The sequence below is a fragment of the Falco punctatus genome (assembly GCF_963210335.1).
Source record: "Falco punctatus genome assembly, chromosome: 3".
NCBI classification, from domain to species: Eukaryota; Metazoa; Chordata; class Aves; order Falconiformes; family Falconidae; genus Falco; species Falco punctatus.
In genome coordinates this window covers 107,657,278-107,674,539 of record NC_137582.1, presented here as the reverse complement: position 1 = coordinate 107,674,539, position 17,262 = coordinate 107,657,278, and the positions used below count along the sequence as shown (strand labels likewise).

The 17,262-nt window shown below is 44.1% G+C and overlaps 2 protein-coding genes across 3 annotated transcripts in view; both read right to left on the bottom strand.

Annotated features, from left to right (window-relative positions):
- Positions 1–6,668: 6,668 nt before the first annotated feature.
- On the bottom strand, positions 6,669–10,326 carry TMEM52 (transmembrane protein 52). Of its 2 annotated transcripts, none has more exons than XM_080381328.1 (4): positions 10,149–10,326; positions 9,360–9,404; positions 7,933–8,102; positions 6,669–7,264 (listed from the first exon to the last, which is right to left on the bottom strand). In XM_080381328.1, the coding sequence occupies exons 2-4, from the start codon at positions 9,389–9,391 to the stop codon at positions 6,945–6,947; spliced, it is 522 nt and encodes a 173-aa protein (XP_080237454.1). In that variant the 5' UTR covers positions 9,392–9,404; positions 10,149–10,326; the 3' UTR covers positions 6,669–6,944. The 2 variants fall into 2 exon arrangements, with proteins under 2 accessions (XP_080237454.1, XP_080237453.1); XM_080381327.1 differs by having other exon boundaries at positions 9,360–9,442; positions 10,150–10,324.
- A 210-nt stretch (positions 10,327–10,536) lies between these two features.
- The window catches only part of CFAP74 (cilia and flagella associated protein 74), a 97,704-nt gene continuing 90,978 nt past the window's right edge, over positions 10,537–17,262 (bottom strand). The window contains exon 40 of the mRNA XM_080381294.1: positions 10,537–16,856. Within this exon, the coding sequence (XP_080237420.1) occupies positions 16,743–16,856 (114 nt within the window). The 3' untranslated portion in view covers positions 10,537–16,742. The remainder of the gene's footprint in view (positions 16,857–17,262) is intronic.

Below are 17,262 nucleotides of genomic sequence, written 5' to 3'. Positions count from 1 at the left end.
CAAGGTATAATTTGCTCTGGGCTATAAAGCCTATGAATTATTGAGGCAATTTACTTCCAAGTCTGCATTTTCTTTTTGAGCACAAGTGCTCATGATGAGTGCATGTGTGTGCGAGAGTGGAGAGACAAGACTGCAAGCTGCTGGCAGTGATGTAAGCACCAGCTTCTCCAGCAGTACATCTCCCTGTCATAGGCTCTTTCACACAGCCAGCAAATAGCAACAGAAAATAACCAGCAAAACAATCATTTTGGACAAATGAGAGAAGAAAAATTGCATGCTAAACAGTGCCAAATGAGCACCAAATTCAAATCACAATTAGAAATGCACTTTGGGTAATTACAGAGAGGGGCTTTTCCTTTAGAGATGTCACAAAGCTTGTGTGGATATAATCGGACTTGAGTGGATCTCGTGATGGTGAAAAAACACTAGACTGAAATCAGAATTCTTAGATCCTCCATCAGCTCCCCCCTCTGCTGTGGGATTAACCCTCCTACTTTATGTTCTTTTTAAACCTGATTTCTTATAGAAGTGAGGCTTTGTAATCACAGTCAAATCCATGTCTCGTCTCCCCTCTTCCCACTCTCCACACCCAGATAATAATTCCTGAATCCACTGACCAGTTTCAAGCACGGTGATAGGGAACGGGAGGTTTCAAAGACAGGAAGCTTCCAAATGTTTCATGAAAACAGGAGCTGCATAGAGAAGGGGGATCTTTTAACACCACCATTGCAAGAAAGACTCGGGCCTGAGCTCACCCTTCTTAGGCACTGGAGGGTGCACACAAGAAAAAGCTTATGCATGCCCTAACTGTAAGGAAAGCTGCTAGTGCAGGTTACACCTTCTTTAATGTTAGGGAACTTTGTCATAAGATTTAGGCACCTAGAAAACCAGGCTGCATTACTTCCACTGCTCAAGGAATTCAGAGGTTTGGGTTTTGGGTTTTTTTTGAGGGTTTCTTTGTGGGTTTTGGGTTTGTGGTGTCTGTGTCCCACAAATCCCCAGCTGTTGGTATTATTTGAATATGAAGAATATGTCTCTATGACCAGATTCCCACTATAGTAGGCACTGTGGGAGAATTTCCTGCACCAGAGAACACAAGTCTTAAACTCCAGACTGACAGGCTGGGAAAAGAAACAGAAGCATAAGAGAAACGACTCGATAGAGGTCACCTAACAGTCTTCTAAACAGAACACATCTCAGCAGCACATGCATGGGCAGCTGCAAGCAGATTTCCCCACAAGCCAGGGAGTAGAAGCCTTCGTCGTTAGAAAGGGAAATCATTGCAATAGTGGCATTGTAAAATGTGAGCACTTGCATCAATATGCTGTCAATGTAGCTCTGGGTAAGAAAGATGCTGCATTTAAAAATCACCAAGTTAATTGTGGTCATCAAGAACCTGTCTAGATTATAGCTTCCAGTACTGCCAGGACCATTAAAGCCCATTTAGTATAAGCAATCCTGAGAAGAGTTTGTAGATTTCTTCAGCATAAACCAGATTAATCTTTGGTATGTTGTCACAATAGACCTTTTCTTATCTCTGCAAGTGGTATAAGTATTTTTGGCACCAGCTGAGTACCAGGGAACAACCAGTGCCATGGATGGATTATTTGTTATTACTCAAAAGGTTAAAGGAAAGGAAATATCTATCAAATGTTTTCTCTTAATTGTCTTTTCTGAAATTCCTAGCAAGTATATCTATAATTCTTATATTTTAAAATATATGGTTTCAGAAGAAGTGTCCTTTGGACATGTTAGACACGTAGAGCTTGGCTGTGAGCTCCAATCTTAAGCAGATACTCAGAGGCAAGTCTTCCAAAAATAGGGCTCTCAGTCTCAAGCTCTTGAAGCCATAAGGGGTGTTCAAGAAACCCTGTCTCTAGATGACTAACTGCCTAGCCGTCTTCTGCAATATGAAAGGGAGAGTTCATTTTCCATTTAGGGCCAGCACTTCACATAGATTAGTGATTTTCTATCTGAGCATTCTTCAAAGATACTAAGAACACGACACATAGAAAGAAAGGCAATACCTTTCTTTGCTGTACCACGCTAACACCTGCAGCTTCTCTATGTGCCTGTAATATTCCATTTTTTACACACATAGCACGAGACTTGTATGAAAAAAGTGTTGTGATACACACTTATCAAAAACAAATGATTTCAGAGTAACCCTGAGCAGATCTAACTATGAGTGGAGTCCTGTTTGGTTAAATGCCTACCTTAAAATCATTTAGATACGCATGAATGACTAGCTTATTAGAAAGTAAATGAAATTTTTTAATCTGCCCATTTAAATTCACTTCTCTGTTCTAGAAAACTTTTTTTTAAAAAAAACTGTTTAATTATTAAAGCATTTTTGAGCGGGCATAATTTATAGGTTATTTCTTTATAAATGGAGATATACTGATCCTGGATCTTCCCGAGAGACTGTTCTATACTACCACAAGAGACAGCACATTTCTCGTGAAAGGCTTCTGGTCTACACATTCGCAGTTTAGATGACTATAGCACTAATAAATAGCATCAGTTATAGTGTCTTGTTTTGAAATTTCAAAGTACATTAAAAACTGGCTATAAGAAATACCCATAGAGAACACTTCATTTCTCACTAATATACACCCATGTCTAGATGCTGTTTGATGGCTCTTTAAGAGCCTATGGCAACACTGTGCAAGGTTTCTGACCAGAAACTGAGACATCATACCTGTTTGGAAATACAGGAGGGAATGTATATGTGGCTAAAAGGAATAAAACTGAACGTAATCTCTTTTTCTGCAGAAGGATCTCATTTTGTGTCCTCTGACTTTAATAGTGCAGAATCCAAATCTAAAGGCAAACATTTACATTCCAAATACTTATCACTGAGAAAACCAGGGACCCAGTCATCATACCCGGCAAGAATAAGAAAAGTTTAAGAATAATCCTATCCCTCCTTTCCCTTTTACATGCTCTGTAGAATAAACACAAAGGAACACTATGTCTGTCTAGGCTGTGAGCTTTTGAAAGTATCCCACTTTTGAGGCTGTTTGAACCTCATTAAGAGCATCAACAACAAAACAAAGTTTTCTAGGACTGTAAGATCAGATCCCACACTGAGAGGTAAACAGCTTTGCAGAACACAAAGCAAAAGTCAAATGAGAAACAGCTGAAAACAGCAATTGAAATCAAGACAGAGCATTAATCTCCCTTCCACATGTTTGGATTTACTTTGTGAGTTTTAAAACATCAGTTAAAACAAAGTTAATTTTATCTTACCGTACAGTAGGATTAGGAGCTCATAGTGTCCTCTTCCTGGTCATATTACAAAGATGCATCTTGAGCAGAAGCTGGCAACTAAGCCTATTTTTATAGACATCAGCAACAGGAAAGTCTGTCTTTCTCCAACTTGCCCAATTAAACAGAAAGGACACAGGTGATCAGGTGAGACTATTTCCCACTCTCCTTCCTGCTCTTTAGCATTAGGTAGAGCACATGGGAGCAACGTTTTCAAGCTGTTGCTTGTGTAGGCCAGGATTCAGGAGACCACTCTTTTAATGCTTTTTTCTGACATGAGTTGGTTAAGGGGTCATTTTCTCTCACTGTATGCCCGCACACAACAGTGATTCTAATTGATGAACTGGACTTTCTGTACAAATATAAACTGTTCTGAAGATGGGAAGACAGCTCTTTGTTTGCTGCAGGAATTTAAATGGAATTTGTAAATCCCCTAGTCATGATCTTTCTGTCTGGAGGGATGTAACTTCTGCAATGCTATTGAGCTGAAGAAACCTGTTAAGTGGAGATGTAAATAACGAACAGTTGTGGGGGTAATTTGCCTCCTCAAAAACATAGGGCCAGGGACAGCTTTGATTATCGGTTTTCTGTAAGGAGTCAGACAATTTTGATAAAGGGCTGAGACATGACTATTGAAAACATTGTCAGGAGCAAACTGAGCTGCTTTTGATGTACAAAGAAAATTCTGTGTTTCTGCAGGCTGATTAGGTCGGCAGTTTATGTTAACAAATAGTTTATATTTGAATTAATGAACCATGTTATAAGGCAAGGGACCTGGGCAAGACACAAGACTTTTCCTTAGGTGTTAGAAAGGAAACACCAGGTGATGCCCTTCTTCCTAGGAAGTCAGGGAAAAAACTAAGTGCTTTATTCACTGTGCTGTGTCAAACAACACTTGCTTCCAACATGGATACACAGAAACTCCATTCCTGCAGCGTTACTCTTTCCCTACTCTGTTCTTTTGTAAAGCAGAGGCAAGTCCAGTTGTTTTCTTTTACTCTGGATAATGACTTGTGGAAGTATGGAATTAAGGACGGGAGTGATAGATTACTGCAGGGCAATTCCAGCTAGGCTAGACTGGCAACAGAGGTGCCCCAGATTGAGACAGGCTTTTCTATTAATGCAGGTGGTAACAGAGTCAGATCTGATTTGTGAGCACTCCACAGGCACTTAGAGTTTAGACCAGGGTCTTGCAGGTAGAACTATCATCCTCCATAACCAGATGGAGACAGATCTCCCTGTGGTTTGGTAGATTAGTCTGCCAGGTCCAGCTGACAACTCACAAGACTGAAGCATTGTGTAAGTAAAAGCATGAAGGGAAGTCAAACCGTTGTGCTGATTCCTCCATCCTCCCCAGGCAAGCTCAGTCCTTGCACTGCAGAGCAACCTCTGAGCGACAAAGCAAAACCAGGCCTTAGGGGCACCCTCGCGCCTGCAACAGCTTGGCTCTGCTGAAGCTCTTCCCCGGGGGGAGGTAATGCGATATACTGAGAAGGGAAGGACTGCCCTCTTGTGTCAGTCACCATTTTTTCAGTTGCCTGGTTTTATGTTCCTGTTTCTATTAGTGAGTGAGTGCTCAGCCATTTCCCACCAACAGATATTTCTTCTTTGGAAAGACATAGAATTGGTTCCTGAGTACTATCCTGATGGGAAAGCTCAATAAATAAAAATACATCTGCTCTATTTGTGACATGGGGACACCCAGAACTGGGCACATGTTGCTCTTTCAGCTAGAGATATCTAAATAGCTACATTGCGTTATGCCTAGCCTCCATCCTGGCACAGAAAAAGGCAGAGGAGAGAATAAACCAGAAGTATAACTAAGAATGAGAGAGAAGAGATAGAAAAGAAGCAGATCTGTTAAACCAGCCTTTCCCTGCAACACTCATAGTAAGCTACATGCAAGTTAAATATAGAATCAACACTTCCCTAGGGAGCCGGACTCTAACAGCTCACACACCATGAACGTGTGGCAGAGATTTAGTCCCAGTCCTGTCGGCTGGCAGAGAGATCTTAATTTTTAAATCATTAGTGCTCATTCCCAGGGTAGTTATTGCAGCAATGGTTGTCAGAGGATAGGCTTCTAAAGGCCATACAAGATTTCGTGCCCACCACTTCTACTGCTTATTAATGACAGACACCTAGGATTTGTGGAAGGTAGCCCTTTCTCACAGCTACCAAAGCAACTTCAGCAGAAATGCAGACCACCAGTCACATTCTTGTTAGAAGGCCAGTCAACAGTAACTCTGACCTAGCACTTCACACTTCAAGTTACATTTGTTAACAGCACCTAGTGCTCGTGCTTTCTTTCCCTCTTTCATGTTGTAGATAATCACATAGCAATGAACCATCCTGTAGATTGCTCATGTTCATAGAGGTAGCCAAATTAGCACCTTGTTAAAGTGTATTTAAAAAAATCACTACTCAGGAGTGGACAAAATCCATACTGTTCGGAATATGGGAGGGACAAGAAAGGGAAAGCTGTCATTTAAAAAAAGAGCTCTCATAGCCCATATTTTTGTCTGGGCTGAGACTACTCTAATAGACTCCAAGCCCCAGCCTTAAAATAATGCACAGCAGTTACCCTTGCTATTACTATTTCACAAAGAAACATTCCTAAAAGAGTAATTTTCCTGGGCTATTGCGCATCCCATGCAATGACATTTAGTATTTGTAACCAATTCTAGGTGGCACAGCTAGAATATGCTTTGTATCATCCTGCACAGTACTGAGCTCATCTCCATACTGAACTGGTGAAAGCTGCCAAGAATGTTCAATATTTTTTTTTCTTTTCTGTACTGAAGAGACGCCCTGACACCTGAGCAGATTAAGTATAAGCACCTTTGAAATATCTGATGACTATTTGAAACTCATTAGTAATACTTAACCATGTGTGCAAGTGTCTCTTTGAGACTAGTTTGTATTTTAACTGGCAAAAATAAGTAGTAAAAGGATCCCACTCAAGCCAGCTCATCCTGAAAATATAAGTTTAAAGATACTAAAAAGACCACAACCCAACTCAAAAACAATCCCTTCAGGTCTCATGACCAACAAAAAAGTATCTTTTCTCATCTGTCTCATTCCTTGTCTCTAGCTGTGAAACATAACATCATGCATTTCCCTCCACACACTTTCCTGTCCTTCTTTGCCATCTTCCTGCAGTTTAATGAACATGTGCCATTATGTAGCAATTTGCACTCCAGCAATTTCCTGGACAGTTAATGTTCTGAAAAGAGGCTATTCAGCGTGACTTGCTAGGATTCCCCTTTCAACTCCAGTTTGGGAAGCTTCTGTTCTGGAACAACAGCTTGCTCTTTGTACTGTTCTGACTCCTTGTGTTCGTTCCCAAGATGGCAAAATTCCCCTGACCTTTTTTGTTGCCATATGCTGGACACAAGGAATATATAAATATTTTTTAATCTGAAGATGGAAAGCATTCATGTCCCACTTTTACAGGCATTTTTAAACTTCTGCCCTTTTACTTCATTTCATATCCTTGAAGGAGCTTTACCAGATCACAGCCGTCATAGAAAACATTTCTTCTAACTGTCAGATCATTACAAGGGCATGAGAGGAAACATCTTTCCATCATAACCTACTTATAAAACCAAACTCTTCATGTCTTCTTTAACTCTTACTGTGCTTCCCTTCCTTTACTCCCCATCTGAAATGAGTCAGAGCTGCAGCTGTTCTTGTGTTGCATCTTCTGATTTTTCTGAATCTGCCTGTGTTGCTGGATCTCTGTTGATTGTATCAGGTGAATACTGGATGGGATTCAGCCCACCTGGTGTCACCTGTCCAGGGGTGTCATTGAGTTTCTGGCTTATCTGTGCTACTTCAGTGTACTGTTTACCCATTTGGACAACTTCATCGTAAGAAGGTGGCAACTCCATCGCATAGAGACTGTAAGCTGGAGGGGACACAGTGGTCTTATCCATATCTACAAATAGCGAAGGAATAGGGACACTCAGAGGGTACTGAAACGAGCTATATGCTGTGAAGAAAAAGGAATTAGAAAACAAAATTAGACACCTGCATGGAATGCTGATATATAAAGCTATAATCCTGCTTTTCTCCAAGAAATTATGGACTCATTTTTGTGGTGTCAGAACATATGCACTATATACTAAAAGCTATCAGTTATAGTTACTCATGATGGAATCTAAACATTCTCCAAAAGAAAGCAGTCAGAAGAGAAAATGCCTCTGCATATCACCATCCAGTTGTTATTGTGAAATACCTGATGTAGTACATGTATGTTGTAACACAGGTAGTTTCAGTTGGGTTTGTACATGAACAACTGAACAGTTCCTCACATTAGAGGTAACTTTGGCTGGAATAGCTGGACAGTGAGATGGGCAGAAAAGTTAAAAAATGTGGGAATGGCGATAAGAACAGATGTGGGAGACTACATATAAGATGCTAACCCACCATGGGCTTTATTTTAACCCCTCTAGCATTAAATCCTACTGGTCTTCTGCAGTCACTCACTGTGTTGCCCTGATAACCTTCCTTTCCCTCTCTTGCCCACCCTACGGGGCTGAAAGTTGTTCTGGGAGTACATCAGAAAGTCCCGGTTACTGCAAGGCTTAGACACAGCATTCCAGGCACTTGTTCAATAGCAAAGCCCTGTTGAATAGTTGACACCCAGAGGATACTTACAGGTCACGGTGCTGTGGGCAGTGCTGTCACTGTCAATAGCAATAACTGTCAGATCATCAGGGTGCCTAGGGCAGGTCTCAACTGGAAGCCTCTTCTTCTGGCAGCAGAATCTGATGCAGCTTGCTGTGATCCCACAGAGCAGGAGCAGGAAAACAGTCAGCAAGATTAGCCTTAGAGAATGAGGGAGAATTGCATCATTTCATCGCTTAGATTTTACTTCTTCCAGAGCTGAATATATTTTCACTTTAAACAGGTGAAAGGTCAAACCTCCTAGGTTTAGTTCTGAATTGGTACTGGATCCTGAATTAGAAAGTTGGATCACAAACACTCAGTATAAAGGCTGGATTTGAGGGCTTCAGACTTGCACAAGTTTTGTTCATTTTTTTGCAAATTGTTTTAGAAAAATGCTTGCAAGCAACTTAAAACCCTGTGTGAGAAAAATAAGCTGCCCCACTGGAACTTTGCATTGAAACATTCTTCCAGCACAAGGAGTTCTTACCTCACCGCCAGCCCATCAGTATTTCCTAACACTCCACCAGCTGCATGCTGGTGTGTTCCCTGAAATCATCCTGCCTTTATGCTGCTGCCCCCGATGAAGGCAGAAATCACCCAGGTAAAGACATCTCAGCATAGTAGATCTCAGTATACATCTCAGCACTAGCTCATTAGCTTTGATTATTTCAATGCTGCCTAATTCCAGAAGCCTTCTTCCAATATTTTACCTAACCACGTATTTTTAAACAGTTCTATGTATCAACAAGTTCTAAGAAAGCAAAGAATATCAACCAAAATTAGTCCAGACTGAATGACAGCTAAAGTAACCAACTCACTTTGTGTGCTACCATTGAAAGTAATATATTGATGGAATGCAAACTATAAAAAAATAATGCTAGGACACCTATAATGCATGCTAGGCAAGAAACAAAAATCCACTTCTGAGAAGAGTTTACCCTTTTACTTGTGGCTGTTTTCCCTCTTTCATTCAAAGAGCCAGTAAACAGGTTTGTAGAGAGCTTGAGTTCAGGATGAAAATGCAACACTGAGCTACCAGTCCCTCGTCCCCTGAGCACCGAGGCTGTGTGCTGGGCAGTGTGGCACCGGGCCCCGACGCGTCCTTGCTGCATAGCTGCTGTTGGGTTTGGCAAAGCTGGCTATGCAGAACGAGCAAACAAGCCCCTCAGTTAAACTGTCGCGTACTCAGAAAGGAAAGATGACACATCCCCAGACGAATGCTGAACCCTGCCTGACACCTTATCTCCCCCGTGCTCTCTGCTGGAACATATTCTGCTGGCAGCTTTCATAAAACCCAGGAGAAGCCCTTGCCTCCACCCTGTCTAAGAGAAAAGTGTTTCCATTGCTTTACTACAATTACTGGTCATAATAACTTCCAAATTATTCTGGGCTAGTAAGATTAATAGTAGACTTACCAGACATACCACAGACTTGTCCAATTAGGCATGTTCTAAGGGCATCTGTGAAAGAAGGCAGATGATTCACCGATTTAAATACTTGCAGTCAAACACAGAATGTACGACAGGGAATGAATTTCACTTGATCTCCGAGGTGAAAAAGGGAAAGCAATCAGTAAGAACATGGAACAAAACCCCTTTAGATTTAGTTTCAGAGGACTGTTCTTAGTAGTTGTTAAATTACTTCAGCTGAGAACATGCAAATAATCCCACTGTAAAAGCTGGCTTCCAAGTCAATGTTTTTACAAACTAGTACTTTACTATTGCTTAGGAGAGAGAACTACACATGCTGGATTCTCAAAAAATGAATCAAAATGTTCTTTAAGGTTAACTGATCTGAGGTACCTAGTACCTTAGACCCAGCCTAAGACAACTGCCTACTGGCCCCAGTTATTTTTTAATTACTTTTTCATAGCTCCAATGCAACCTGAAATGTTGGTTTTTTGGTTGGGTTTGGGCTTTTTTTCCCCTGATCTACTTACAGTACAAAGGGAACAACTTCTATTGCATTTCAGCTGCCACAGCAGCATCGCACAGCCGCTGCCCTGGGCCACGGAAAACTCTGCACAGGGACTTTTCCAAAGGTGGCACTTCAGAGTCATTTTGAAACTGAGAGCCACCCACCCTCGCCCGCGGAGCGGGGCGGCCGAGCCAGGCCTGGGACTTGGCACGGAGATCAACACCGCAGCGGTAAGGGACGGCGGCCACCAGCCCTCGTCCCCGCCCGTGGAATCGTGGGTTACTCACTGATCAGGGCTCCTGCAGTTACTCTCAGAAGAGCAGAGCGATACCTAGCCAAGAGGGAAAAGAATAACCAATAAAAGATCTGTCAGCAGGCAGCCGAACGAGGAGCCGCGGCTCCAGCCGGCGCGTCCGCCCAGCTGAGCCCAGTGCTGCGGGGGGCTCCGTAAATACCGTCCCGCCGCGCGCGGGCGGCGCTCCGGGAGGCACCGCCCAGCGGGGGCTCGGCTCGGCTCGGCTCGGCTCGGCTCGGCTGAATTCGGCTGGGCTCGGCTGGATTAGGCTCGGCTCGGCTCGGCTCGGCTCGGCTGAGCTCGGCTCGGCTCCGCTCCGCTCCGCTGGACTCGGCTGGGCTCGGCCCGCCGGCGGAGTGCGGCTCTCCGCGGGCCCTGCTTGGCATGACCTCTGGCAGCGGCAGCCGCGCACCCTGCGCCCGTGCGGCCTCGGGGTTTGAGGGGGGGATGTGAAAGGAGTGAGAAACCAGGGATGCAAAACAGCTGAGACAAAGGTTTGGAAAAGCAGATCATTTCCCTTTTTAAAAATAGTCCTGTTAAAACGCGTGAAATGTGACTGTGAAGGCATTGAGTGCTCTCTGGAGACCACGTTGCTCCAAAATAATTTAACTCCATCCCACATTTCAAATTCAGAAATTCAGTTAAAATACCTACACGTTGCTCTACGGTTACCTCAAACCCTGGTGCTGATGCTCTTCGCTAGAAACTCCAGGGAGAGATGTCCCATGGCTGTGGTTATCCTGGCTGTTACAGCGATCCTGCCCGGCCCTACGTGGCAGATTCCCAGGCGACGCCTGGCTATTTAACGGGATTGCATATAGCCCCTGGTGCCGAGAAGCTCCAAGCCCTCTCAGGAGTTAGGACTCACTACCAGTTGAAGAACAAGCCGTGTGCCAGAGGTCAGCCCGACCCACCCTGCGAAGGGGCGAGGACTAGTCCTGCTTCAGAGCAGAAGGTGCCTTCAAGGGAGGACTAACATGGCAGAGGTCAGTTAGGTGGCAAAGAAAGGTGTTAAGAGATGATGATAGCTGGGTGATCATGACGCTGGGTGAGCAACAAAGACAGGTATCTAGAGCTGCACAGCAGGGGAGCTAATTAATGGATTAGTGAGATTTCAACTGGAGAAGAAAGGGGAAGATCAACTAAAGAAATGGCATTTTGAGGTACCGGCTGATGTCCCCGATAGACTCAGAGGTGCATATGGGGGTGCATCTATAAAAGCCGCTCTAGTAATGAGAATGGGACAAAATACAAGGATGCTTGGGGTGGCTTTTTTTTTTAGATTTTAAGGCAACACAAGAGAGCATATTTGGACTTGTGTTGTTAGAGGTTTCATCTATAAGAAGCATGGATAAGTTCCAGTTGGGTTTGCGTGGCAAGGTTGTGGAAGTGGGGGGCTACAGGGGTGGCCTCTGTGAGAAACTGCTAGAAGCTTCCCCCATGTCTGGCAGGGCCAGAGCCAGCTGGCTCCGAGATGGACCCGCCGCGGGCCAAGGCCAAGCCCAACAGTGACGGTGGTAGCGCCGCTGGGATAACTTATTCAAGGGGGAAAAAACCCTGTGCAAGTGCGCCAAAGGGAGTGAGGGTATGTGAGAGGAACCGCCCTGCAGCCCCCCGGGTCAGTGCAGAGGGCAGGAGATGCTCCAGGCACCGGAGCAGAGATTCTCCAGCAGCCTGTGATGAAGACCATGGTGAGGCAGGCTGTGCCCCTCAGCCCATGGGGGTTAGTGGTGGAGCAGATCCCCATGTGCGTCCCATGGAGGACCCCATGCTGGGGCAGGGGGTGCCCGAAGGCGGCTGTGACCCGTGGGCAGCCTGTGCTGGAGAAGCTCCTGGCAGGACCTGTGGCCCTGTGGGGAGAGGAGCCTGGGCTGGGGACCCCATGAGGACCCAGGCTGGAGCCGGCTGTGCCTGAGGGGCTGCACCCCATGGGAAGGACCCTCGCTGGGGCAGCGCATGAAGAACTGCAGCCCATGGGAAGGGCTCAGCTGGAGAAGTTCATGGAGAACTATCTCCTGTGAGAGGGACCCCAGGCTGGGGCAGGGGAAGAGCATGAGGAGGAAGGAGCAGGAAGACAATGTGTGATGAACAGACTGCAACCCCCACGCCCTGTCCCCCTGCACCTCTCTCAGGAGTAAAGTTAAGCCTGGGAAGAAAGGAGGTGTTGGGGAAAGGTCTTTTAGAATTTTGGGTTTATTTTTCATTATCCTATTCCAATTTGATTGGCAATACATTATTTTTTCCCCAAATTGAGCCTGTTTTGCCTGTGATGGTAATTACCAAGTGATTTCCTGGTCCTTATCTCGACCCACAAGCCTTTCATTACATTTTCTCTCCCCTGCCCAACTGAGGAGGGGAGGGATCGAGCAGCTTTGGTGGGCACCTGGCATCCAGCCAGGCTCCCGTCCCCCAAACATGGGGGCCATCACGCCATTGGGAGCAATGACGGACAGCTGGGAAGTACCGGGTTCGATAGATGGCATTTGTTCCTTTTGCTCCACCAGGCTCCGTAGTGGCATGTGGCATACTGACTAAAGTATTTTCCTACAGGACTGCTCAGGGTCATGGGACCATTGCTCATTTAGGAAAAGCCGCAGTTGTTAAGTGTGAAGCAATCTCTGAAGTCACTCAATAAGCAGAACGTATATTAATAAGATATGTATGACACTAGTACTTATTGTCTCATTTCCTTTCTGTTTTAGAAATGAGCTAGATATAGCTTTTAAGGATAAAAAGAGCATACACAGATATGAGTTGCTTTCTTATTAAACTAGAACCGGATCAAAGCCAAGTGTACGTTTGCATTTAGCTCCAAATCTGAAAGCGCAAGAGTTTCTGTCCAGCAACCCCAGTGACTGCAGTTGCAAAACGCAGTCTGAAAGCACACTGTTCAGAAGTGCAGTTACAGGAACAGAAAACTAGCTTCTGGGAAACTTGGATATACTTTTGGGGTTACATTGTTCATATTATCCTCACAATATGGCCTCCATCCCTTCTGGAGTCCTGTAATATGGAAACAGAACTATCAGATTACATGTTTAGAATCTCCTGGCAATTTCCATACCGCATGTGCTGTGATTGTGGATAACCTGCTTTGGAAGCACAGTATTGAACAGGATTTTTTGCTTTTTCGAGAGATTAACTTGCATGAAGGGTATAGCTGCTGTGTTGAGCTTCTTCTGGTAGTTGTGAACTTAAGCCATGCAAGTAGAATATGCAATAGCGCGCTCAGGTCTGTCCTCGAGGAATTACCTACAAACACACTATTTCTAGTTTACCTTGGTGTGTCTAAATTAGCAGGAGAATTGTTTTCAGTAGTCAGTCATCCCAGTCAATTTTCTGTTTCCTGTACTGGGAAAGATCAAGAAGCTATTTTTGTATATGTCATACATAAGAATTGTTTAGGTAGGAGCATCCCCGTAGAACTCCTAAATTTTCAGTAGACTGACAGTGTGCACCTCGGATCCCTGCAAATTTGCATTGTGAAGATTCTAAAGAGGCTCAGCACCAATTAAAAATATAGCAAAAGCAAGTATGTTAATTGCATGAAATTATTTTAGTTATTTCTGTTTCAGAAGTCAGATCTCTTAGGGAATCCTTGGCTGCTCACTCATCATACACACACACAAGCAAGAGGTTTTAGGCAAGTGGAGAGTCGCAGTGGTGAAATGGAATACAACTGTCACAGGGTTTAGGCACTGACTTTTCCACTTTAGTCAGCTTATATCAAAGAAACAAGCTCTGTCCGGTATCTATTAAGGGAAACTTGTTTACTCCACTCTGCTATAGACTGGCAAACCTAAATTAAATGCTAGATCAAGCCCAAGAACCACAGCAAATATGTAAGAGGATTCATTGTTTCTTTTTGGAAAAGATCCCACTGCTTTCTATCTGCCCTTGGTGAAATGGGCAATTCTCATTCGAATGACCCTGGAACATCCAAGGGCTACATTCTGCAGGAAAAGTAACCGTACTTCCACTTTTCAAGTTGTAGTTGTGTTCCAGGTGAAGAAGCATAGCCTGCACGTCTGTGTTAAGTCTTACAATGGATCTGCTTTCCCACATCAGATAATTTTCCCTTTCACATCAGCTTGTCTCTCTCATTGCCCAAGTATTGCTTCACGCAAGAGCTGGGCATGCTGAACTACGTGTGCCAAAGGAACCAATACAATCCCATAAGAAAGGAAAACCCAGTCCTGCACGGATCAGCCATTATGCCCCCAAGAAGTCAAATATGATTAGTTTTGAGGCCTGAGATAAATAACAGGCTTTCCTCTTATGAAAAAGAGTAAAAAACATTCAGATTTCTGCAAGTGCTTTACCGAACGTCAGCTGCTATAGTGCAGGCATAGTTTTCTTTATTTTCAGGACCCCAGAAACAACAACCTCTTCTTACTATCATGGTTCCACACTCCCCTTGGAGAGAATAAACACATGTCTAGCTTGGAGTATAGAAACTTTGAACTGTGACACCCAGAACCTTACACTTACTTCAAGTCTGTGAAATAATTCCTATAGATTGTCAAGATCAAGTCCAAAGAATGCAGTTAACGACGGGTTCCACCCTTTGCCTGCCTTTGAAACCATTTGGTGCAGACAATGACTTCAGGTGGTCAATGGCGGCTGATCTTTATAACCAGCTTAACGCCCTGATGAACACACCAATATGATGCTGTGTGCTTGACCCTCCAGCTTCTACAGCTGAGCGGGCACATCCAGAGCTCTCTAATGCTGTTACGAGTCCGTCAGATCCAGCGTTACTCTCGGCTGGACCAGCCGGTCCTTGCATATATACACCTTCTTCCCACTTACTAAACTGCCTTCTTGCTCTTGGAAGCAACCTCTGCATTTTTTCAACATTGTCACATTCTTTACATGTATTCTTTAAACTTCTTTACCTTTTTTAATCCTTTGGATGCTTTTTCACAGTACCTGACCTCTATGAAGTGGAAAATCCCTGAGACAGGGGTGTTGTTTCCTGGTAGACAATTTTACACTTATTTTCAGCATATTATATGGTTATGAGAGTCTGGAGACTAATTTACTCTCAGCCATTACTTTTCAGTTTTCAAGAGTGAAATCCAAGGGACCCTCACATAATGGGTGCCCTCAAATTAACTGCCTGAAATAAACCTTCCACTCCAACGTGCCGTGCCCTTCCCTGCTTTCTGCAAGCTTCCCTATCATGAGGTGACTGTCAGCTGTGCAGTACTATTTGCAGGTTTCCTATTATGTAGCGATATTTCATCTCCCTTTTAGGGCTGCAAGGACTGTAAGAGAATCAGCACACAAACCTCATTGTCCTGAACCTCAACCCGACCACCACAGCTGTGCCACCAGAAATACTCAGCGCCTCTCTTAGGGAGGCAGAGCTGTCTCTGGCTAGCACTGCCACCTCCCCGCCAGCTCCTGCCTCCTCCCATGGTGACTTGTTCATTGCTTCAGTATCTGTAGGTCTTTAGACTGAAGGGTTCAGTAACCGCAGCCACTCAACCCGGTGCTATTCAATGAGAACGGATCAAACACACTGCCTTTGGGAAAACAAGGAACTCCACTCCATCAGTTATACAAGCTTCCTCTATAAAAGGGGGATACTAGTTAAAGTATTTCTTGTGACAGTTGCCTTACTCCTTTTTCCTGCAGTAGCTTGTCACATTTTTACCTTAGGGATATTTCCAAATGGTCTGTTTCTATCTTCCCACTACACAATCTAAATAAGCCATTTTAACAGCTACACAGGGGCAAACAGCAACATACCTTCAGAGTGGTGGTGAGGGAGTTTTCCCACAGACAGAGTGCGATACAAGATTTAAAAGGTTATCTATGTTCCTAGATGTCTGCTTACTTCCTGGTCCCTTGGCTGTCCACAGTGTAGTTCCTCTGGACTTTTCCCTGAACTAGTTACTGCTTCCTGACAAAAGTTACACCTGCAGGGCGCTCCAGCCACCCCGGTAACAGGAAGAAATGTACTCTTAGTCAGAACTGAGAGGAAAGCAAATGTAGAGATACAAAGTTCCTGTACAGCCATGACATAAGGCAAATGTTTAACTCTATCCAGCCACGCAGTGGACAGCATGATCACTATTTCCTCCTTGACCATGCGTCATCAGGAAGATTTCATAGTGTGTTGTAAAAACAACCGCCCAAACATTTTGGAGGAAACTTGAATAAGAAGCTTTATTCTGGTCTTCAGAAGGGAAAAGTTAAGGATCTTCTGAATCCATGAAAATGCATCTCAAATTGGAGACAGATACATTGTTTGAAACTCACCCATGTAGATGTAAAAAAGATATTCATGCTGAGGGAATGCCCACCTTCGGGAGACACTGTGATTAACAGCAGATGGATCTACTTGGGCCCCTCATTAATTCTTCCACCACAAGATTACTGCCACAGAGTCCGCTTGAAAATGAAACTAGTGGAACCAGAGTTTACATAGAATTTTGTGGGGAAACCCCCAGAAATATTACATGTTACCTGCTCCCCTCGCATATTTGCAACAACTTCAAAATATTTACGTGTTTCAACCGAGAACCAGTGATCTCCCAGTAACACAAGCCTAATCTTTCCGTGTAGCCTGGTTCCCTCACTTAGTGGGAGCATATGCAGACACAACTTTTGCCATCAAGAGGATCCGGTAAGATTCCTTAACGTCACCTTTCAAGGTCAGGAGGGCTGTCACAAGCAGAGGGTCATCAGCCTATAAGAAAACGCACACGTAAAACCAACCTTTTTTTTGTGTACATAGAACAAGTTAGTTGATCAAGTTCTAAATTATGTATTTTATGTCTCTGTTGTAAGACAGACCAGTTACGGCTACAGATTACCTCTCTTCCCACTGTGTTGGCTCTGTATTTCCATGCAAGGCTCATACTGCAGTAAGTAAAGTAACAATGACTAAGCATTCTATCCCTAGAGTGCTATAGATATCGTCACCACATCACAGCCATGACAGCTGGGTACAGCAGCAGTGCAGTGCGCTGCAGTGAGGGTTGGGGAAGAAGTGGATCCTGTTAGCCATCAGTTAGTGTTAAATCTTGTGTAACAACCAGTGGTTACCAAGAGGCACGATGGCAACCTGAGAAATCATCCCAGGAACTCTACTG

Excerpts from the sequence above, each read along its gene's own strand:
- TMEM52 (XM_080381328.1), bottom strand. The coding sequence starts at position 9,391 with ATGCCTAATTGGACAAGTCTGTGGTATGTCTG. Across the intron at positions 8,103-9,359 it reads ACAAGTCTGTGGTATGTCTG|GCTAATCTTGCTGACTGTTT; the intron begins GTAAGTCTACTA and ends TCATTCTCTAAG. Across the intron at positions 7,265-7,932 it reads TGCCCACAGCACCGTGACCT|CATATAGCTCGTTTCAGTAC; the intron begins GTAAGTATCCTC and ends TTTTCTTCACAG.